We start from the raw sequence: 24,960 nt of genomic DNA, 5'->3' as shown, positions 1-24,960 counted from the left end.
CCCTGCAGTTTTTGTTGGGGAATAAGGAGGATTAAACTCTATCTGGTGTTCAGACTCCATGTGCTTCTAATATACTTTGATTACCATCAAAGCATTTGTAATATGGAACGTAGTCATGACTTCTCAGTATAGGTACTGTAAATGTAGAATGATTAATGGATAATATTAGTCATCTAAAGAAGTAACCTACTTCAAGACACAGTTTTTAAACAGGGCACTGATAAAGATCTGGTACACATCCACATAGAACAAAGTAACCATTTTTAAAATAGAATGAAGTAAAACAAAATAATAATCAAAAATTGTAATCTGTCTGAAAAGGGGAAAAAAGCATTTTCAAAGGGTGTTACTTTTCACAGAGCCTAAAAGGAGTGGGGGAGTATAAATTTGACACTGTGGTATAAAGAACCATCTAGATCAGCGTAAGCAAATATTCTACTTGGCTCAGCAGACTTGTTCACTTAGGTGAGGTAGGAACTTTTGGCTGTTATAAATTTGTCTCTGTAGCCCTTAATATCACCTACTTCACTCTACTGTGACTTTACTATACCAAACACAACAAACTCCCAACATGATTTTGTGTCCCATATAGTATTTCTTCCAGGGGAGACAATCCTTTGATCAGTCAACAAGAGAACACATTCTTCTTGGCAGTTGAATTTCTCGTACTGAATCAATATATGGTATTCCCAGTTTGGGTATCCTATCTGCTTAGTTTATGACTCAGTTCCCCTTAAGGTTGTTTATTTCTACAAACCTAAAAAAGAAAGTGTGTATATTTATCAAAATGAAGACCTGATATTGGACATGAAGACCTGGCCACGGAACTAGTTTCCTAGAAGGACTGGCCTGAGCTGCCACTGGCTCTACCTTTTCTCTATATACATACAAGAAAGGCAAGAAAATAATGAACTTTTTTCTACATTTTTTATGACTTTTAATAAGTTAAATTCTTAGAATAAGATTCAAAGCAGATTTTCCTTATATCAAATTCTATTTTATAATTCAGAGTGATATGACAGTCTGGATATTTGTTTAAATTTTTTTCTGAATATTTCACATGGTAATAGCTATGCCACTTTGATTTTTTAAAGTAATAAATAGATAATTAAATATAAATTTTATAATTCTTATAGGTATATATTCCTGATAGGGTTAGTTATTATAAAGCTACCATCATCTTTTCTAAATTAGGCCATCTATAAATTTAAAATTACTTTAAAATTATGAATATCTCACTATAATTATTTATCAATTTTGAATCAACCAATATCAATGAAACAAATGTTTATAATTTAAAAAATAAAATTCCTTCAAAGAAAAATGTTCTATAATTATCAGACATTATATTGTTGGTTAGGAATTATCATAAACTGAGTTCATTCCTACCACTACTATTACATTTCAATACCACTATTATCTCCTGATTAGATTGAAATATTCAAATAGCCAAATCTAAATTTACTGAAAGGAAAATAAATATAATATACAATGAGGAAGTTAGAGAACTCAAAATTCTCTTCCAAATATTCTAGCATGAACTTACTACAGTTTTTTTCCCACCTATTCTTTCCCTGTTTGGGATTACATGTCATATATTTGCCCCACATAAACATGTCTGTTCTTACTAATAGAAAAACGTTTAAATTCCTAAGTACAGTGGCAGTGGGTACTGCCTGAGAGCAGAATGTTTATAAGCTTTATGATATTAACCGCAGCACTCAACCTCAGGTGGCATAAAGCATGCAAAAAAGTCAGTTTTATTATTTATAAAATGGTTCCCCTTGAAGCAGAAGAGTGACCTTGCTCTGCTGAGTTGACATATGCCACTGGATTAATGGTCGAGCTCTGCTGGAGGGAAGCTCACGGAGACATTACAGCTCCAGAAGCTGGGCTGGCAATGACCATTAATCAGGGGACCCAAATCATGCATCAAAAACACTGATTTAAAAGTAGTAAAAATGGCTTAAAAAGCTTTTTGAGAATTAGCTTGTTGTTTGTCATTACTAGTGTTCAAGGAGATTACTACATGACTGAAATATTCTTTGGGGATACCTTTAGAAAGGTTATTATATACCCAGAGGCCAAGGAAATGCAGAGGACATTTAAGTCTAATGGAAGTAACTATGATGGAGTTTTTGTTCCAGAGAATTGGATGGAAAAGTTTATTAAATGAATTCAATTTTTTATAATTCATTTTCAGTCCTTTATTTAACCATGATTTCTAAGCAGGAGGTACTGTGAATGTTTGCCTCTTTGTGATAATTTTATTTTTTATTTTAAAGCCAGAGCAAACGGATTTAGTGGGATAAACATTTGACTGGTGAACTTGTTAGGATATTTTTCAGGAACATGAGTTTGAGTCAACACACTCACTGATTACATATGTTAAAAAGTATCTAAGGGACTTAAAAGTACTGTATGTTCTTCTACCATGTGTTAGCTAGTGAAAAATTTTTAAGACTTTTTCTTTCTCTGATTACTGAGAAGGAAAAAAGGCCTACGTCTAAGATCCTTAAAGAGAATGTTCAGTTTAATTTTTCTGATAATAAGTTCTTCCTGCTTTTTAAAAATGCCTTTGATAAAATTGAATAGGCAATATCTTTTATATTTTAATAGTTTATCTTTTAGATTAATGATACTATACATAATATATACATACAATTTCATTATTATGTAGAACAAATAGTAGAATCAGGCCTTTATTTAAAAAAACACACAAAATATTTGATACTTAAGATTATGGTTAATGTTTTAAGGCCTGTTATTATTAATTCTTCAAAGTTATTGTTCTAAATAACTGTTGCTTTGCCTAGCCAGTGTGGCTTAGTGGCTGAGCATTGACTTACAAACCAGGAGGTCACAGTTCAATTTCCGGACAGGGCACGTCTCTGGGTTGCAGCTCCATCCCCAGAGGGGGGCATGTAGGAAGCAGCCAATCAATGATTCTCTCTCATCATTGATGTTTCTCTCTTTCCCTTTCTCTTCCTCTTGGAATTCAATTTTAAAAAACATAAAATAAATAACTGTTGCTTTGTTTTAACATAATATTCAATATTATCTTCTTTTGTTAATTACTTATTCAGAATTATTTATTGTTTTGAAGTTTAGTTATAAGATTAAAATAGTTGATAATAATGTGATCAAAGTTAAAAATTATTTAATGGTTGATTATAAATAGAAAAAAATCAATATGCACATAATAAAGAGTAAATTTCTAAATTTATGGGAAGATAATATGTATTTATTATAACTGGATATCTGAATTATTCTTTCTATCAAACTACCTACTAGTAGAAAAAAATAGTAATGGAAATTTGATCAGGGAAATAATTTATCTTAGAGTAGGGATAGCAAATGCTTGAAATATGTTATCTGTAATTTCTAATTTCTCTCCCCACTATCTTCCCTAAACACACACTATCTTCTATAACCATGATGGACATGGTTAATAATGACCTTATTAGTCAGAGTCCTTTCCAACACTGCTCTCCTTGAAGGTCTTAAAAAATTATCCATGTGGTGCAAGAGCTGAAAATTTCTTATCAATTTTGGTTTCGAGTGATAGACCATCCAGAAATGGATAATCCTTGTGAAATATTCTTGTATCAAATATACAACATAAAATGATTATATTCACTAAGGACAATCATTCATTCCCTTGAAGAGTTAAGGAGATAATTATATTAGACACATTTTTTTAATCCAGTGCTCCTTTTGACATACAGTGTACGGTTCCTCAGCTTTTTGCTACTTTACTACCACTTTAGCAATCACCATCTTTGGATTTAGTGATTTCTAAAGAGTCTCCCAGTCAATAACTTCACAACCTCTTAGAGTAATTTTTGAAGATGGTTAAGAAAGTTGAAATTGTATTGATTTCACCTAATTTCACTTCCAACAGGTGATTATTTTAATGGGCCTTTCTTTAGACTGACTATAAATTATGTACATAGACCTATAAACACAAAATGCCTCTCATGTATTAAGTAGTCAATACAAATTAGTACTTGTAAATGGGGGAATATAAATTTCCAAGTTGACATCTATTATACATTATTCATTTCATTTTTTGTTTATAAATATCTGCTTTTAGCAATTGCTTCTATATTTATATACCATTCATTTGAATGTGGCTCTGTGTAGCTCTTATCTACTGAAGTTATTTGGTTGATGCACCAATAAAGTGTAAATTCCTCCAGGATAGATTCCTACCTGATCATGGTCACATTTTTAAGAGCTTTTCATTTCCTTTATATTCTCTAGAATTTTGTAAGAATCAATGATATCAAGTGACTGAACTTTTGCCAAATTATCTTTTTACCTGAAAAATAAGAGATATTTAAGACATAACCATACTTGTTATTTTAAAAAACTCCTTTCAACTAAAAGAGAATATCTTACTCTCTATTCCATTCCTGAAAGTGCAGCATGACTTACAGTCTATTGTTGCAATGCAAATTATAGGATACAGTGATAAATCATGCAGAGGTACAATTAAGAATTTCAAATGTTTTGAGTCTGTATTACTCTCAAAACTTGTGGGGTTTTTAAAAATCTTTATTGTTGAAAATGTTACATAGGTCCTCCTTTTTCCTCCCATTAACCTCTTGAGTCTGCCCTGTCCTCCCCCCCACCCCCACCCCCAGCCAGGCTCTCACTACCCCATTGTCTGTGTCCATGGGTTATGCATACCAGTATATGCGTACAAGTTCATTGGTTGTGCTCTTCCCACCCACCCTCCCCTGTCTTCCTCTAAAGGTTCAACAGTCTGTTCATACTTCTATGACTCTGGGTCTATGTTTGATCATCAGTTTATCTGTATAGGCCAATATGAATGTGAACTTTTTCAGGTTAGAGATTCTGCATTGATTTAATTTTTTTTAAGTTCTAAGTTTATTTCCTTTGTGTAATTTTCTTTGAAGCAGTTTCAATTTGCAGGAAACATCTCGTGACACATCATCTTCTGAAGGTAAAGCTTTACCATGGAAATTTTGACACAATTTTAAAATACTATGGTTGAGTCAGAATCTGCACTTCCTTTAGATATTTTGCAGCTGATGGCAAAGATAGTGAGCCAGACGAATCAAGTAGACTAACTGGTTCTAAGAGTCCAGATGTACATTAAAAATATTTATAGCATTGACATGTATGTGAGCATTGGCTTGTGTTTACCCAAGGTTAAAATATTAAGTATGCAAGGCCATATTTCACAGCTTTAGTTGTCTTTTAGCCTCAGCACCCCTGACATCCCAAACAACTATCTTCCATTGGCACCACATGATAATGTAATTATTTAACACTGAAGCAATCCTAACAGATTATTTTAAGTCAGTTAAATTTGTTTCACATTCTTCAAAACATTTCCATGGCTGAGTTTGTTAGAACAGTTAAAACCTCGAATGTCTTTGGATAAAAGCTGATAAGCTGATTGAGATTTAACATACTATTATTATAAAATATTCATATAAGCACATACACCGAAACAATTTCTATCTTTTAGAGCATATTACTAACCAGTGCTCTCTGTGCAATATTGAGATTATGTGAGAACTCACTGGAAGAGTGTGTGTAATTTTTAATTTTCCAGTATTTTCAAAATACTGTGGATGTCTGACTCACATATGCAAATATTTTCTTTGAAATAGACTGAAACTTTTCCACCAGTGCCTTACACAAATATTAAGTCAAGCTGGAGGTAAGATTTTACATGAAGACCCAAAAGTTGGTGAGTGGTGAAGAAATGAAAATGAAGGTCAAGTTTTTTCTGGTGTTGGTCAAAAGGATGATTTACATTTTCAAAAGGAGACTTCCTTATTCTCCTTTTCTGCTGTTGATAATTTTAGGCTGGTCATTGTTCTAAGAAGCCTATTCAGTTCCATTCTTTCTATCAAGTCTTTCCACACTTTCCATCCTGCTCAGATAGCAAGTTTCTTTGAAACTAAAAGAAAATATCAAAACTTTGTAATGGAATGACATAGTGGAGAGTTGAAAAAAAAAGTATTTTTTTTAAAGTTCTGGTTCCTATAATCGTTTTCTCATTGAGTTGAACTAGATGATTTCTAAGAACTCTGCCAGCTTTATATGATCTGTAATTAGAATTGTTAGAAAACTAGAGAGGAAATATGACTAGCAAAAAATAAAATGAATCTTCTTAAGTTATTTTAACTATTCATTGCATTGTGTAGAAACACACACACACACACACACACACACACACACACACACACATGTGTTCAAGACCTAAATGACTCGATCAGCTCTACTTTTGTGGAAACCAAGTAGACAGTATGGAAAAAAGTAATCTTTACCATGTGAACTCAGATGTCTTCTAAAGGCAATCCAAAAACATACATTTATATCAAAAAGTTAGTTATACTAACACAAATTTACAAAACAGCATTTTATTTTCTCTTTAAATACAACTGTACTAGTACTTCTAAACAACTATGAACTAAGCAATACTAATGATATTTTTACAATCTGGTTGCTTAGAAACTTACAATACCATCTACCATCTTTCTCTCTCTCTCTCTCTCTCAGAGGCACCTGCATTAACTCTTTCACTTTAAGACTAATTTTTTCAGAACAGTTGAACAGTTTTAGGTTCACAGCAAAATTGAGAAGAAAGTACAGAGTTTTCCCATATACCCCATGTCCACACATTATTAATTAATTGTTAGCTATTATACATGAACATTTCTTTTTTGCTAATCCAACATTTTATTACGGAAAATTTCAAGCATATGTAAAATTAGAGAGTAGCACAATCTACCCCATATATCCACCATTCAGTTAATCATTAAATAATGACCAATCATTTTTTCTTCTTTATGCCCACATGTTTCACATACTTGCTGCCCTTCACTGGATTTTTTAAATTATAAATAAAAAATGATACTTCCTTAATATCATCAAATAGCTACTTATTAAAAAAAAAAATCCTGTTATTTTTTTTAATGTTTTAGTTACAGTACTTTATTTGATCTATATTTGAACCATTCTTAAAGGCTCTTGATATGTACTTTATTTTTTCTCTTTTATTTCTATTGATAAGTTTAAATAACCAGGCTACTTGTCCTGTAGATTTCTCATTGTCTAGATTTTTATGGCCAACTGCATTCTCTTCATGTCATTTAACATGCTCCTCTGTCTCCATATTTAATCTAGTAATAAGATACATAAAGTTTGTATAATTGCTTTTTTTAAAGAATATTTCATTGGTGGAATTAGGTGCTTCTATTATGAAGTATATATTCTAGTCCTCTCTTTTTGTGATTTTAGTAGCCATTGATAATTATTTTCTGGATCCATTATTGCAGTAGGTGTTTACAAAATAGTAATTTTGTAATTTCATCATTCTTAATTGATTAGCTGGGATAAACATACATAGAGAGAAACAGCTTTTTTTTTTTCATTATGTATGTAGTTACTCTGAAATATATTTCATACAAGAAGGACAGATTAAATGTTTGTCTTTACCTTTACTTGCCAGTTCCAATAATATAACTGTAACATTTGCAAAGGTAACTACTGGGTTTTCTCTTTTTAATATCAACATGAACTCATGAATTTTGAGGTATTTTAATAGAGTTCAGGTATTATTCTTTTTTGTAATACAATTACCCCATCTTTTGATACAGTCTACTCCAGTGAAAACATTTCCAATATGATCACTGTGTTGCTTTGGCCCCAGTAGGCTTTGAAAGCTTTCTTTATTTATGGTGTGACAAGATGAGAACTGTGAGGATTCTAAGAATCTTGACTCCAAATTTAATTGACATCATTACTTGTTTGCACTGTCCCTAAACCTTTTATTATAAACCAATATTATGAATAACAAGGTGATTACTAACAACAGGTTAAAATTTAGTTTGCCATCTTTTTTGTCAAATTACTGATTTTTAATATCACTTAAAATAATTCTTCTTTCTTAAGCACTACTTAAATATGAGATTAGGCTCATTTGTTCTTATTTTTATCTGGAATTTTTAAGGATGGTTTTTATTTCATATTGTTTATAAATATATAAAATATAATATGTGAAATAGTTACATTATTTTAAAATCAGTTACAAAACAAGGTATATTTAAATAAGTCTATTTTCTTTCCTCTTTTATTTTGTTTATTTTGTCCCATTTCTCTAAGAAGAGAAATATATATTTTCCATATTAAAACACACTCATACATTTCCACTTTTAGAAAAATTGCAGCACACTGCATATGATTTTCTTCACTGGACTTTTTTTCACTTACACTGTATTCTGAAGATCATTCCATAGCAGTATAAATAGATATATTTTAATTTCTTACAGCAGCACACAATTCCTTTGTTTCACCATATATTATTCAATGAACATTGATTTTTACAGCTTTTGATAATATAAAAGTTTTACAATGAATGTGGATGTGTAAGTCAGTTTGTATACAAGTGTATCTCTTGTTTAGATGTTTAGAAATGGAAGTGCTGGGTCAAGGGGCAAATACAAAAGCAATCTTGATAGTTTGCCAAATTACCCTCCACAGCTATTGTGCCAGTTTACAAACATGTTTAAATATTTTGATTGATTTTTAGAGAGAGAGGAAGGGGGAGGGAGAGAAACATGGATGTGAGAGGAGAACATCAATCAGCTGCCTACTGCATGGAGATTGAGCCTGAAACCCAAGCATGTGACCTGACCAGGAATCAAATCTGTAACCTTTTGGTGCACAGGATGACACCTCACCAACTTAGCCACACTGGCCAGGGCTACAAACATATTTAATTGGACAACAAAAGACTATAGATTTATAGAGTCGACTTAAAGACTAAATATGATCTATGTCAACAGAAACAAAGAACTATCTAAGATCTAAATTGCATTTCTATTTGTAACTCTTCTGTTGGTAGCCAGTGCACAAAATTTGTGCATGGGTGGGGTCCCTATGCCTGGCCTGCAATTGAGACTAATCAGGTTCCCCGCCTCTCCACCTTCCTGCCTCCTCCTTCTCTCGCCGCCCACGTTCCACCATCACACGGTTCCCTGCCTCCCCACTTTTCTGCCTCCCCCCGCCCGCCCCGCCTCCTTCTCTCAATGCCTGTGTCCACCACCACCCACCCCTGGTTCCCCATCCCAGTCCAGGACCTAGCCCCGATTAGGTGATTGGGACCTGCCTGTCAGGGGGAGGGACTGGAAGGTTGGCCTCACCTGAGGGAGGGGCCAAGGGGAGGGGCCAACTGCTACCATGGTGGATGGGGAGTGGGACGATTGGCACCTCCTGGCTGGGGGAGGAAGAGGGGGTAGGACCCTGGAGGCCTCGAGAAGGGAGCTGTCTCTCAGTCCCCCTGGGAAAGAGACCGAATCTGCTGACACCCACCCCCAGTTCCCCACCCTAGCCCAAGGGCCCAGCCCCAATCAGGCCATGGGGCCTGCCAGCCAGGGGGAGAGACCAGGAGGGCCCATTGGCGATTGGAGCTTGCGGGCTGGGGACAGCTCCTGCATTGATCATCTGTCCTCTGGTGGTCAGTGAGTATCATAGTGACCAGTCATTCTGGTTGTTCCAGTCATTCTGGTCATTCCATCTTAATGGTTGTTTAGGCTTTTATATATATAGATAGTTCTGTCTTGATGGGAGCTTCTGTCACATGATAATATTTGCTAAATCTAATCCATTACAATTATGCCATGCACCATTATCAATATTCCAGTACATTCTCATTTACAAAGGACTATTATCTATGAAGCCAACTTGCTTCCACATGATTCACCTTTTCATCAGAAACTTAACAGGAATGGAAATGATAATTTGTGCATTGTCCATAACTCAATGTAGATATTAGCCCTTTTTTATTATAAACCATAACCTATACATCAGGAAACCATCTCAGAAAGTCACCAACTTTCAGACTTATCGAATAATAAAATTTTTAAAATGTCATTTTAAATACATAGATTTGCTTCTTAAGGATATCTTAGCATGGATTGCTATTATACTCCTCTCGCTTAAAACTGTTGAGTGAATCATAATAAGATGACTGACACATCCAAAGTAATAGTCCTGAAGCTTTCTTAAACCACTACTCCTAAACCTGCTTCTCTTTATTGATATAATGAGGGGGGATTAATTTTAAAAGGTGGTGACTATTGATTACTTAATGGCAGAAGATAGTGTAGAGAAATGCTGAAGTGAGCCTATTCTGTACCCTCTTGGGCCACATAACCCCATTATCCATGGTGGAAACCATGCTGTAACCCTCATTAATATTTAATAGGCAGGATGCTGGCTGGATGTAGGCTACAAATATACCCTAAGCATAGGCTCCAATAATGCATATGAATGTTCCAAGTATATAAAAGAGTAACAGATTTCCCTGTGTTGAAATAGTTTATAAGCTGTACAATATTACATCAATCCCCTTTTCTGATCTCTGGACCATGATAGCCTGGTGGAAACACTTACTAGGCACGCTGGAGTGATTAATGCTTTGGGAAGTCACTCTAGGTTAGTAAGCTCTGCATTAGAAGACTATTTTCCAGTGTGGTTCTCAGTTTCAGCCCTTTTTTCCTCTCCTCCTGCCATAAGCTGAAGGGCTCGTTCAGCAGGGGTGGCAAGTCAGCAAAAGGGCTAACCCCTTGCCACATGTCAGGATCTTTTTATTTCAGCTCATTTAAAATGGAAACAACGAGTTTTAAAGATAACTATTAGGGAGAGATGAGTATAAGAGTGCCTGTAAGGACTAAAAGTCTGTGACGCTCACTTGAACTAAAGTGGGCTGTGACATCTGACAGGACAAAGTTTTCTAGGTTACTGGTCCCCATTATAAACTTTTCTAGTCACCAGATTATGTCCTGGTACCACCAGCTTATTTTGAGAATATAAGCTTGAAATGAGATGGAGTTCTTAAGACAGAACATGTTCTTAGGATTTGTGGATATCTAAGGACACAGTATTAAATATCTACCTTCTCAAACAATGTACAAAATTAAACAGAGAGTGAGGAAATATCAATTTTTTGACTCAATGACTAAAGATTTTTGTAAATATGTTTAGGAGAATATCAGAAACTATTTATAGTTACCTGCCTAGAATGAGTTGCATAAGAATAAACATTTATCTTCACAGGACAAAAGTAGTCAAGGGAACAAGTCTTTTATTAATATATTGAGTTTTTTCTCACAGCCAGTGAATGAAATTGACTTAAGGTCTCATTGTAATTCCATGTTAAATGTGGGAAAATTCAGGTTTATTTCAAACCTTAGGCTGTGCATAACTAAGTGCTGTTTTCAATTTATTTATAGGTCTATGTGTATGCTTTCTCTTTCTGACATCAAGTAGCGAATTTAAACTTAGCAAGAGTTAGAAGTGGAAAATGTATTTGTGCTTATTTTCATTTTGCTTTTTGACTAATATGATCTTCATGAAGCATAATGTTGTATCTACTCAGCTGTTTTCTTTTTTGTTGTTTATTAGTTGTTTGGTGGGTTAGTAATGCATGCCATTCATATGAGCAAAATTAACACTATAAAATAAAAAATTAACAGGTTTTCTCCAAGATGTGTACCACTATAACATAAAACCTATGAAGATAATTGATCAAATGTACAACTACAATTATAATAATAGTTATACATTCAATGTCCTTATTCCAGAGATAATTTTTTCCTTTTTATTGAATTTATTGGTAATAATATTATACCGGTTTCAAGTATATAACTGATGCTTATCAAACCATAATATATTTTGCACTTTTATCAGTGAAAGTCACAAATCCTAAACTTCCTTTCCTTTTCCTTCATTTTCTATTTTCTAGCGCAGCAGCAGCTTCGGGAGCTTTGATCGTTTTCGGAATAATTCTGTATCAAAACCAGATGATTCTACTGAGGTATTTATTATGTTTTTATGCATATTATGCAAACACACAAATATTATAAGGCCAACATCACTTTTGTAAAGTATAGTAAAACACAAATATGTTTAAACATAGCCTTCCATGTTTTTGGTGATAAATAAACAAACATTATTACATTAAGTTATAATTCTCTTTTTAAATTCATGTTCTGCCTTCCCAATGGCCGGTTAGGCTTTTTGGGTAGTTCTTTACTCCCAGCATGATGCTAGGCACTAATGTGACTCAGACAGTCCCAAATTTTCTGAGCAGTTCCACCATAAAACAATATATATTTTTTAAATTTTATTTAAGTTCTAATTCCTTTAATTTAGGAGATGGTTAAATAGCTTAATAGTAAATTTGTTAAGGAAAGCATATGGCTACTCAATTACACTTTCACACTTCTGCCATCGGCACTGAAATATCTCAGAGGTGACCATTCCATACGCATTTGCAAATCATGAACACTTTAAATGTAGCTTAAGAAAAGCTTCCTATGTTACTGCATGTGATACATTTGTTTTAAAGCAATAGGTTTCAGGTTTTATTCACTTCTTAATTATTCATTCAAACTAGTGTATCTGTATTCTTTGTTTTCTATGTAGAATTAGATCCCTTTATTGGATATAATTTCTCAAAATACTTTCTAGATTCTCATATACATCTATCTATAATATTTTAAAATATGTTAATTTCAAAAGTGGATATTCTAGACAAAAAATGAAAATAAAGTGACACCTTTTATGACTTCATAAATCTCTATTAGTTCTATACATGCATGTATGTATATTATATACCCTTTTATACATATATATTATACATATCCCCTTTTATACATCTATATATTTATATATATGTGCTTATAGGTAAACTTGTATATAGCTATATTTTCTATCAACATTTACATAATTGTAAGTACTACAATGTAATATATTTTTACATATGTAATTATAGATACACTAGAGGCCCAGTGCATGAATTCGTGCATGGGTGGGGTCCAGCTGGCCTGGCCCCAATAGGCAGATCGAGACCAGGCTTGTCGGGAGGAGGTGACGGCGGAAGGTTGGCCGTCCAGCCCGCCCCAATCAGGGCCTGATCAGGGCAGGGCTAACTGGGGCGAGGGGCCACAGGTGATTGGCCAGCGGGCCCTGCCCCCGATTGGGTTTGGGGGAGCCCATTGGAGGTGTATATTACATTATAAAATATATTAATTATACTGTCACATTGTCTTATTTTGTGTTATATAGTAATTTCAGAAAAATGCTTTTTATTGCTTATTATCTTGTCTTTTGCAAACAATTCTAACTAGGTGCATGATGGGGAGCCTATAAATGAAAGTGGAGAAAAAAATAAAAATTCAAATCATGGAGGAGGTTTAGGCAAAAAAATGAGAGGCATTTCCTGGACAATGAAGAAAAAAGTGGGTAAAAAGTACATCAAAGCCCTTTCTGAGGAAAAGGTAAGTGTACTCTGTTAATCACTTGTATTTTTCTATTAAACTTTTCTTAAAACATTTAGCATGTACTTCTAGATATAGAAATGCTTGTGCTTTATGAAGGACTTCAGCATCTATTTATCCTCAATAATTGTGCTCATAAGTTAGGTGGAAGAAAGTATTATTACTCCCATTTTAATAGAGAAAACAGAAGTTCAGAAAGACCACACGTGTAGTATGTGAGAAACATATGCCATTTATGTTATAGAAAACAGTACTTCATTCCTTTTTATTGACAAATAATATTCCATTTTATAGATAAGTCACAAATTATCTTTTCATCAGTTGATGGACATTTGGGTTGTTTTCACTTTTTGGCTATTGAATATAATGTATAAATATACTACAGGCTGGTGCATGAAGTTTATGCATGGGCTGGGGTCCCTCAGCCCGGCCTGCACCCTCTCCAATCTGGGACCCCTGAAGGGCTGTTTGACTGCCTATCACAATCCGGGACCGCTGGCTCCTAACTGCTTGCCTGCTTGCCTGCCTGCCTGATCACCCCTAACCCCTCTGCCTGCCTGCCTGATCGCCCCTAACCACCTCTGCCTGCCTGCCTGATGGCCCCTAACTGCTCCCCTATAAGCCTGATCATCCCTAACTGCTCCCCTACTGATCTGATCGCCCCTAACTGCCTCTGCCTCACCCCACACCCAGGACCCTGGCTTCCCTCCCTCTGGCTGGCTGCAGGCACCCAGGACCTGGGCCAGCTTCACCCGGGCCAGCTGCAGCTGCAGGGGACCATGGGCAGGTGGCTTCATCCAGACCACAGCTGCAGGTGCCCTGGACCGCAGGGTGGGTGGCTTGTCCCTCTCCTGGGCCGTAGCTACAACTGCTGGCACCCTGTACTGTGGGGCGGGCAGCTTGTCCCTCTCCCAGGCGGCAGGCGCAGCCCCAGCCGCTGGCACCTGGGACCACGGGGTGTGTGGCTTGTCCCTCTCCCGGGGCCACAGGTGCAGGTGCAGCCACTGGCACCAGGGACCATGGGATGGGCAGCTTGTCCCTCTCCCAGGTTGCAGCCTGGCTGGTCCCCATTCCTCCCTCAGGAGCTCATTTGTGCCTGGTTGCTCCCCATACCTCTCTCCCCAGTGTTGAGTGTCTGAGCTATTACAGTGTGATGGCATGAGGGCGTGATGACCATTTGCTTATTAGCTCTTTATTATATAGGATTTTTGCTAATTTCTGCATGGAAATATTTTTTTTCATTCTCTTAGGCAACTCTGATATTTTGAGAAACTGGAAAACTATTTCCCAAAGCAATTGCATCATTGTACAGTCCCACTAGCAGTGTATAAGGTTTCCAATTTCTTCACATGCTTTCCAACACTTGTCATTGTCTGTCTTTTCTAGACTACCCATCCCAATGGATGTGAAGTAGAATATCAATGTGGTTTTAATTTGCACCTCCTTGAAGACTAATAATATTAAAAATCATTTCATGTGCTTATTAGCCATTTGTATATTGTCTTTGGAAAAAGGTTCATTCAAATCTTTTGCCCACTTTTTAATGGGCTTGTCTTTTTAATGGACTTTTACACATTTTAAGATATATTCTGGATACAAGTCCTTTATCGGATATCTTATTTGCAGTCTCATGCATTTTCTTGCATTCTGTGGATTTTATTTCTGCTTTCTCGATGGTATAATTTGCAGCACACGTGTTTACAGTTTTGATGTAGTGCAATGTACCTGTTCTTTTTCTCTCATCACTTGTGCTTTTAGCATGGTATCTCAGAAACCACTGTTTAAATTTCAAAAGACTTACTCCTATGTTTCCTTCTAGGAGTTGTTTAGTTGTAGCTGTTAAATTTTGGTGTGTAATTCATTAATGTTTCTACATGGTGTGTGGTAGGAATCTAACTTCATTTTTTGGAATGTGTATATCCAGTTGTCCCAACACTTCGTTAAAAAGACAATTTTTTCCCCATTTTACTTATTTTCTTTACACTCTTGTTGAAAACCAATTGATCCTAAATATATGGGTTTATTTATGGACTCCCAATTCTGTTCCATTAATCTGTATGTTTAATGCCATTCTCTGTTGAGCCCACTTCAATAGGACTTCCAAGACAGTTGTCACAATCAGTGTTGACCTCTGTGCTGCCAAGGTCAATCTTCTTTCTTCTTACATTACTTTTCAGATGCATTTCACTTTGTGATGATTCCATTACATATGAAAGATTCTCTTTCCTTGTTGTTTTTTTAGGCATTCTTCTGGCTTTCCTTATTTTTCATAACTTCCCTTATTAGCTCTGCTTTCTTTCCTTGAGCTATAGATTTCCATTAGAGGAGCCCTCACATCCCACCAGAATGGACTCAACCAGTACTCAACTCATCCCACTGTTTCAGTCGTTGGTAGGGAGCTAGGTCCCATGCAAACACAGTGGTGGGACAGAGGGGCAACAGCTGGGGCTGTCAGTAAAGAAGGGCACCTCAGCAAGAGGACTGAGTGGCACATTTCCATGGCCCCCTCATGTGGTCTATAAGGTTCTTGGTGCTCTGCCTCCAACCTACTTCTCTTAGATCATATTCTCACACTCTCCTTTCTTGTTGTTTCCCCCTGCATAACTCAAGTTAATTCTGAGTATATTTATTTGGATTTCACTGTTCCTTTTGCTTGAAAAACAGTCTTCAAATATTCACGTAAGTTATAGCTTCTCATCATTCAGGTCAACAATGCAGAGCATATATTACCTTATGAAGGAGTCTCTGGAGGCTACTCCTTCTAAATTAACTGAACTTCCCCCAACCCTAAAACCCAGTAGCTAATCTCCTGGCATCATCCAGTTTTATGTCCTTTATAGCACTTATTCTCTGATTTTTTCTTGCCTATTATGTTTACACGTGCCTCCCCCAAACAGTACACACACACACACACACACACACACACACACACACACACACTGTCTGACACTAAAATGTACCTCATTAGAGCAATAATCCCGTTACCTTGTTCACGCTGTATTCCTAGTTCCCCAAACAGTGCCAGGTACTTAGAAACTGTTCTATAAATGTGGGTTGAATGACTGAACAGAAGGATAAATGAATGGATAAAAACAGAGAATCAAACTGAGTGTAAATCAAATGTATATTCTGAAGTTTTATTAATGTTTAGAAATGCTCAAAAATTAGGATTATTAAATTACAATTGATGAATATTAAGAAAGGTTTTGTCCAAACTACCTAAATATGGAAAACATTTGAGATGTTTTCAAGCAGATGTAATTTATTCTGAAATTGCCTGTCTTTCTAAATTTATGCAAGATTTGCTTTTCACTTGACTAGGTGGCAAGCATGGTATGAGATGTGTAAAGCTTTGCTTTAAAATTGTGAAGTGTGCATGTTTTATTCATATCTAGTGATCTCATGGGGTACAAATAACTGACATGAAATAACTATGCAGAGTTTAAACTTTTAATGTCAGATCTCAAAGGATTAGTAATAGTGGTAAATAGGGGATAAAGAGCACATACATAAAGAAATAAAACTCTTTAACAGAAAGAGCATAGATGTCAATAATCTAACATTTCTGGTTACATAATCTTGATACAATATTCATCCTGATTTACAAATTGCACTATTATAATTTTAGTTAAATTCCATAATGAGGAATGTTCTATATAAAGAATACTATACATTTCTTTGCGAGAAGTGAAATTAAGATTAATGACACTCATATTTCACATTGATGTATTCCTAAGTCCTTTATTGCTAAACTATATCTTGTTTGTTAAACCAATGTGCACAGAGAGCATTTCCAGGGAAAGCAATGATCTACCCTAACCTCTGATATGTTTTTCTGGAGGATGAGGACGATGGAGAGGGTGCCCTCCCGTGTCGGAACAGTGACCCCGTTATTGGGATTCACACAGAGAAGCTCTCCCTCAAAGCCAGCGATTCCATGGATAGTCTCTACAGTGGGTGGAGCTCATCAAGTAAGGCTACAAAACAGGAACAAGTTCCTGATGGGAGGGCTGGGTTAAGTTAACTAGAAACAACAGACTTGCTTCTCTGGGACTGGTTCCTCAAATTAGCAACAAGGCTCCAGCTACTTGATAAGATGAATAGTAAGAAATGTATGGTGTGTTGAATTTAAAGCATTGCTATTGTTTAAAATGTTACTTAATATATTAGATAGAATTATGTACTATTTTGAAACTTTTGACACTGTTGTCAGAAGTGTCCTTGGGGATATTCCTCAGAAGATCATGTTGGGTAATTAAATCTGCATCCCTAAAATAAAAACATATGCTGGGGAGAACTAGTGTTATATTGAGTCAGTATTTTTAAAATGACTTACAGTTTTCAGATAAATAAAATCCTCTTCTCTGTCTCTTCTTTCCTTCTTTTCTCCTCCCTTGCTGCTTTTCTCTCTCTCTCTCTCTTTCTCTCTCTCTCTCTCTCTCTTTTTCTTCTCTCCCATGTCCCTTCCTACTTGCCCCTCCTCTCTTCTCCTGTCTTCTCTCATTTTTCCTTCCTTTCCATTATTTTCCTTAAAAAATTCTGGATAAAGCAGGACATTTATGTCAATTCTGACATTTGAGTTCCCCTCCAGCATTAGTGGGTAAAGAGTAAAGTAATATGGAAATATTAAAAAGTAGGAATATCACCAATTGGGTGACAAAAAGAAATCAGCACATGATCAAAAAGGATTTTCTTAAAACATTGATATATTCCTAAGAAGATCAATCACTCGGGATTCAGTCACATATCCTGCTACAATATTTGGAAACTGCTGTTATGCAGGGCACTTTACACTGTTATACATCCCTCTAATCTTGTAAGGGCTTTTAAGTGTTTTTGCAGTTTATTTTTCATTTCCTTTTAAATCAGCTGCTTCTGTTATTTGAATTTAGATAGCAAAGACCAGATGTTTCAAATATCCTGAATTTTATTCCTATTTTCCTATTGGCTGTTAAACAGTTATTTTGTTTAAAAAGCAACTTCAGAAACATTTGAAGGCTATATTTTTGCATGTGTGAAATTCAGATATCATTAGTATTCATTTCTGCTGGCAATTTTAAAGTTCTGAAGTGTGATGCTGCATGTGGGAAGAATTTTATTAACTAGAATGTACCATGAAAAACCAGGGCCTGGGTGGTCATGGAAGGGAGGTGTGAGGAGACGGTGGCTCACTTAGCTGTTACGTACAATTTACTTCTGTAATTAGAAGAAACTACCCTTCTTTTACACCAGTTCATATACAATATGGAGCATCCCTAAGGATCTTGACCTTGTTTCCACAGTTATTGTTATTCATGGTTGAGAAACTGAGGCTGTCGGTCATTGAACTGAGCACCCAAAGGCCCACTGAAGGAGAAAGTGAAGTGACGCTGAGAGGGGGACACTAAGAGTGACTTCCACTGGAAAGAATCCTTGCCCCCAGACACACATCAGAATAGAATCACTTTCCTCTTAATCCCCTGAGGTTCAAAGTCATAAAGGAAGAAGACCAAAGAGCAAGGATTTAGAGCAGCTTTAAAAAGTCCAGTTTAGAACATTTTTGAAAGCCATATGTACAAACTTAATTATTTGGCTTGTCCAGGGAGTTAAGTTTACACTATCTGCTTCTGTAACAAGTACCCATACTCAAAACACTGTCCAAAGTCAGATGATATTTGGGTTAGTGGTTGAGGAGAGAGTGGTCGGGTTGGCTGGAGAAAGGTCCAAAGTGGCTCAGAGGACAGAGGTCGCTGATGGAGAGGGACTGGGAGGCAGAAACAGGATGGGTCCTTGGGGCCTCTGCGGGAGGATGGCATCCGATGTTTCCGCATTGTCCCTGCTTAGTTGTTCCAGGTGATGGTTCAGAATGTTATGAACTTCCTGTGAGAACTGCTAACCTCTGCTTTGCCTTCTTCAGGTGGCATCACAAGCTGTTCAGATGGCACAAGTAACCGGGACAGCTTTCGACTCGATGATGAAGGCCCCTACTCTGGAACATTCTGTGGCCGTGCCAGAGTGCATACCGACTTCACGCCAAGCCCCTATGACACTGACTCCCTCAAAATAAAGGTGTGTGCACACACATCTGCATTCTGTATGGTGTGTCCAGTGCTGGTTGTGTGATCTGTTTCTCAAGGGCAAGCAGTGAGAACTGGGGGGAGGCGATGTGAGTCTGTTCTTCCCAACAGTAGAACTGGAGACCAGATTGCTGTGGCAAGAGTTTAAACATAACATGCCAGGCAGAGTTGGGATCAGTCCTTGGGGCTATTAGCATAAGCTGCTGTTATGTAGATAATGCATAATCAAAGCCTATCAGAGAAGAAGGGACTGTGTACATTTTCCTGAAAGCAGGTGCCCAGCTCTGCCTGATCATTCCTGAAGTGAAAATAATAAAGCAAAAAAGAGGGAGAAAAGGTGGAAATATTAGGCAAGAGTCCAGCAGAGCAAAGGCCTTGGGAACCAGACTTGTCTGGGGCAACTTCAGTACTTAAATTGGTTACTCTGAGTAACCAAACATCGTCCTACCAATGATATTCCCTCCTGAATTCCCTCTTCTTACTCTTATCCTCTGTATTCATTTTCTATTACTGTGTAACAGATTACCACAAACTTTGGGACCTCAAACAACATAGATGTATTATTTTCTCATAGTTCTGAAGGTCATAATTTGGGCATGGTTCATCAGCTGAAGGTCTCACTGGGCTGAAATCAGGGGCCAGCTGGAAATGTGATCTCGCCTAAGCTCAGGTCATCTTCCAAGCTCACTGGCTGTGGGCAGAATTCAGTTACTTGTGGTTGTAGGAGTGAGTCTCATGCTCTCTTCCTGGAAAGCACCCTGGGTCATCCTTAGCTCCTGGAGGCGGCCGGCCGCGGCCCTCTCTGTAACAAGTTCTGCAGGAGAAACACTCATCATGCTTCAAATATCTCTATTTTTAAGAGCTGCTACCAGATTAAGTCAGAAACGCCCAGATAATTACAAAATTAACTAGTCTGGGACATTGATTACATCTGTATAGTCCCTTCTGTCATGTAACACAACATAATCACAGGGGAGAAATCCATCATTTTCATTATCCTGCTTATACTTAAGGGGAGGAGCTGGTTGCAACAGCACAAATAGAAGAAGGTTCAGTGCTAAAATATTTTATAGATGTCAAGTTATTCCTTTTAGTAACACAAAGTGCTATATAGCTAAAAGGACAGAATTTATGAATTTTTATATTGTCAGCACCAAGCCAATGTTAACCAATATTTATAAGTTATGAAGTATTGATATTATCATTTAACATTCAAGGCACACAACTCTTCTCTTTGTCCACCCTGTGGTATCAAACCTGAGCAAGCTCAGTTGGAGGAGGAAGAAAGCATTATTCTCTTCAATTGGCCCCTTAGTCATTTCTTAGTTCCTGTTTTGGGGAATGGAGGGGAGTAGAAGGGAATAAACTGAACACATTTTGATTCAGGATAGCTGTTCACCATCCCTACAGTATTGTGACAGTTCACTACCTCGGTGCTGCCCAAGGTGATGCTTGCAGAAAACTTGTAAGACACAATAAGAATCCCAGTTACCACTGCAAATTGAATACTAATGTTTCCAAAAGGGTCTTATCCAAAATGACATTGAGTCTTTGCTTGGTGACCTTTCCTGGAATGTACAATTTTTACAAGTTTTTAAGATACTAGGAAGTATGCGGCAGAGGGCTGCCATGCTTAGAAACTCCCTTCAGAGCTTCTGGGGATTTTCTAGGACTGGTTAGCTGATCCAACGAGCTTAAGATTTGATGCCCTTATAGTGAAAGGCAGGAAAGAGCTAGATGAAAGCTCATAGGGTCAGAGAGGCAGACAGTTACAAATCAGAAAGCCCAGATCTTTTAATCATATTGAATTCTACTTCACAAATAAAATCTGTGTTTTAGATGTTAGAATATACATTCACAGAGCAGCAGGAAAAAATATTCTTAGTAACCGACTAAATGCTTTGTTTATTTAGGGGTAGACCCATTATATGGCAAAACTATCAGAAACTATAATGTCTTCTCTGGGAAAGAAAGTTATGTCTCAAGGGAGTAACTATTCTCTTAAATGTAGGCACTGTATTTGCATCAATATCCATTTTCTTTACAAATAATTACCCCTGTGGGGTTTTCTGCTCTTCCAATAACTGGCAGCATGTAACCAGACAGTATCATATGCGAATAAAGAAAAAGACCAATTTCTTTGTCTATCCCAATGTGCTTCATTGATACTTCAACCCAAACTTTGTTGGGGAGCTTGATCTAAGAATTGTCATCTCTAGAATAATTAAGTAACAATTTATCCTTAGTGCTTACATACTTTTATTATGTATTTGGTATGTACAAAGTTCTGAACACTTTCATTATGTTACATGAATGCAATAATTTAGGTGTGTTTATTTTGTACTGTGGATGAGTATTTCAGTTACTAGAGGCACAAACTGAATCACAGATTTCTCTTTCTTCCTTTCCCTAATATGGGAGCCCTTCCAGGAATAGCAGCTTGAGTTTTGCTACATACATAGTGCTTCGGCAGGATGAGTGAAAAGATCATCATTTTTTAGTTCAGACAACTTAGTCTTGAGTTCTGGTTCTGCCATTAAATTCCTATAAGCTCTTGGGAAGTTATTTAATGTTTGTGTTTATTTTTCTGTAATATTTATAGAAACAATGACACTTTGTATATGTACCTAAGAGGTGTGTTGTGGGCATAAAATGACTTCATTTGTGCAAAAATGTTTTGCAAATTACATTGTGCTCTACAAATAAAAGTTGACAAATTGATATGATACCAAACACAAAAACATGTTATCAAATGCATGTAGGATATTTTCTTCAACATGTTGTTTTCTTTGTTGTCACTAGTAAATAGTTTCCTTAAACTTTTTTAAAAAAGATATATTTTATTAATTTCAGAGAGGAAAGGAGAGGGGAAAAGAGATATAAACATTAAATATGAGAGAGAAACATTGATCAGCTGCCTCCTGCATGCCCCACCCTGGGGATCAAACCCAAACCCTGAGCATGTGCCCTGACTGTGAATCTGACCATGACCTCCTGGTCCATAGGTCGATGCTCAACCACTGAGCCACACCAGTTGGGCTTCCTCAAACTTTTAAAAGAAATTTCCTCTTATACTTATTTGTTATCTTGGAATCATCTTAGCATATTGCCCTCATTATTCTATTTTCTATTATTCCATTCTTTCTACAACAGCACCAGAGTTCTCTGAAATTTGATTTGCATATTTCTTTGTCCTCAGAAAGGTGACATCATAGACATCATCTGCAAAACACCAATGGGGATGTGGACAGGAATGTTAAACAATAAGGTGGGAAACTTCAAATTTATTTATGTGGATGTCATCTCAGAAGAGGAATCAGCCCCCAGGAAAATAAAGACACGCCGAAGCAGTGGAAGAGAAAAATCCAAGACCCTGCAGGAATTCTTAGAGAGGATTCACCTTCAGGTTAGCAAACATGTGGCCTATTGGATTTGTGTGGCATATGGACAGAAAAATTAGAGAGACTAGATCAGTGTTTGAACAGAATTGTTAAAAAATATATGACCTACAGCAAAGGAAAATCTGTTTTTCAAGAACAGTTCTTATTTCTCCTTTATCACTTTTATTATGCTAGAATGGTTCTTGATATAATATCCTTTGGACTAAACTCTATTGGTACTCAGCAATGACTGTAGAGATTAATGTTGAGAAAGGGTAGTGAAAAATAAAAATAAAAAATACCTAGGAGAATAAATGACCCAGAGGAAACATGTAAAGAAGAATCATAAAGAAAATATGAAGAGTGAAAATAAAAATCCAGATGTTATCAATGTAAAGATCTCCACATCTCTACAGGTTGCTAGAGGGAATGGGTTTCTTGTGATATCCCCAGAAAAAGAATTTTCTGAGACTTGCAGGGGAGGATGTGGTATTGTAGAAAGCTTTATTTCTGATCAATTAAACCCCTGAGTTTCCAAGGTCCCATTTTGCTTTGTCCTTCCAAGGAAATGTTGCAGAAGACTAGAGAAAAACCAAGCGACACTTTAGAGAAAAGGAGTGACACTGTTTATTTATGCCGGCGGACTCAGGGAATAACTTTCCAAATCTGAGGAAAGTAACACGCAGGGGCTTCCCTTTTATATCTTCCTGGGGTCTTTTTCCCGCAAATATGGATTATGCTTCTGATCCTTTTCACAGGCCTTGCAAGAAGGCCCCCAGGTATTGGGGGTCTCCAGGCCATATCTGATGGTCTGGCCTGGAGCCAACATTAATAACCCTCCCTCCGGGGCAGTGCGCTGTTCACAGTTTTATGGCCTCTGTAACAGGTTCTGCAAGACCAGTTTCTGGGAAAGAGGCAGTGACTTAATTATAGGTTATCAAGAATGTACACTGAGCTTGCTGGCATGGATTCAGATTGCTAGCCCTCCCCCCTGCGCCCCCTAATATCAGCGTTGCATGGGAATTAGCCTTTTAGCCTCCTCAGAAGAAGTCCATTTTGCTTTTAGCAGGGATAACATCAAAGCCAGTATCCCACGTTTCCATTCTAGGTTGAGACACAGTCTAATCCAGCACCAGGCTGGCTTAGTTTGTGCTCCCAGATACAGGTCATCAGTCCCTTACATGTGGGGTCCACATGGCCACTGGCTATGTAGGAAACACAGGCTAATGCAAGGAAGCAGGAACAAGAGGGCCGAGAGAGAACATGAACTCCTTTTGTTTAGGGGATTGTATAGTCCCAAATTTTTGCAGGTTTGCAATGGCCCTGCCCTACTCTAGTCAATTCATGGTTCCCCAGGCTTGACTGACAGCCACTTTCCCTGTGACATCCCAATTCACTGAGGATGCACTCATCTTCCGCTTTGTCCAATTCCATCCCCCAATAAGCTGCAAGGAAATGGGCCAGTGGTTCCCTGGGGAGTGTGAAGTTGCAGCTTCCTAGTGAAGCTGCCCAATTAACAGGCCTATAATGTCTGGTCTCCCTTATGCTTCTTTCCTAGTATTAGCAACTAGCTAATTACAATGGTACCAGAAACTTGAAAGAAAAAAATGAAAATTGTATTTTCTTTAGAGCAAAGATCAAAAGCAAGTCAAAGGAAAAATAAGTAAATATAACTCTTTTAAAACTAATTTGTTAGGAAATAGTGATCTTAAGCCTGCATAATAATTGAGTTTTAAAAAAAAAAACTGTGTTGCCTATATTATAATAAAATTATTTTCTCATATATTAACAAAATATCTACAGTGTTAAATAGTGTGTATATACAATATACCTAGCCTCACTCAATTTACTGTTTTGCAATCCATTTTAAAAGTTAACATGGTAGTACTTTGATACTTTTTGAAATTCATTAAGGCAATAGCTAATGGAACTTTCCTTAATTGTCTGTCCTGAATTATCTAGTTACAATCTTGTCTGTAGACACACTGCCTAGGTCTTCCTACATTACTGCTGGTGCCCCAAATTGGGTGCTCCTTGGAAGAAGTACAAGTTTGAATCCTGCTTCCCTATTTGTTTTTATCATGACCTATGAGAAAACCAAGGTCTAAGGAAGTGAACTAACTTAGTCATGAAACCTCAGTTAGATGGCTATATCAGAATGGGAATTTCCATTTTTCTCTGTCCTAATTCAGTGTT

General features: G+C 36.7%; 1 protein-coding gene across 1 annotated transcript in view; it reads left to right on the top strand.

Moving 5' to 3' along the window:
* The window catches only part of SAMSN1 (SAM domain, SH3 domain and nuclear localization signals 1), a 47,443-nt gene that overhangs the window by 9,079 nt on the left and 13,404 nt on the right, over nt 1-24,960 (top strand). Inside the window, exons 2-6 of the mRNA XM_081087419.1 lie at nt 11,792-11,863; nt 13,179-13,328; nt 17,170-17,299; nt 19,225-19,376; nt 22,584-22,790. Coding sequence (XP_080943545.1) covers nt 11,792-11,863; nt 13,179-13,328; nt 17,170-17,299; nt 19,225-19,376; nt 22,584-22,790 — 711 coding nt within the window. The remainder of the gene's footprint in view (nt 1-11,791; nt 11,864-13,178; nt 13,329-17,169; nt 17,300-19,224; nt 19,377-22,583; nt 22,791-24,960) is intronic.

Source organism: Myotis nattereri, assembly GCF_964212035.1.
Source record: "Myotis nattereri genome assembly, chromosome: 3".
NCBI classification, from domain to species: domain Eukaryota; kingdom Metazoa; phylum Chordata; class Mammalia; order Chiroptera; family Vespertilionidae; genus Myotis; species Myotis nattereri.
The sequence above is the reverse complement of the archived record's forward strand: the minus strand, read 5'-3'. Positions and strand labels throughout refer to the sequence as shown.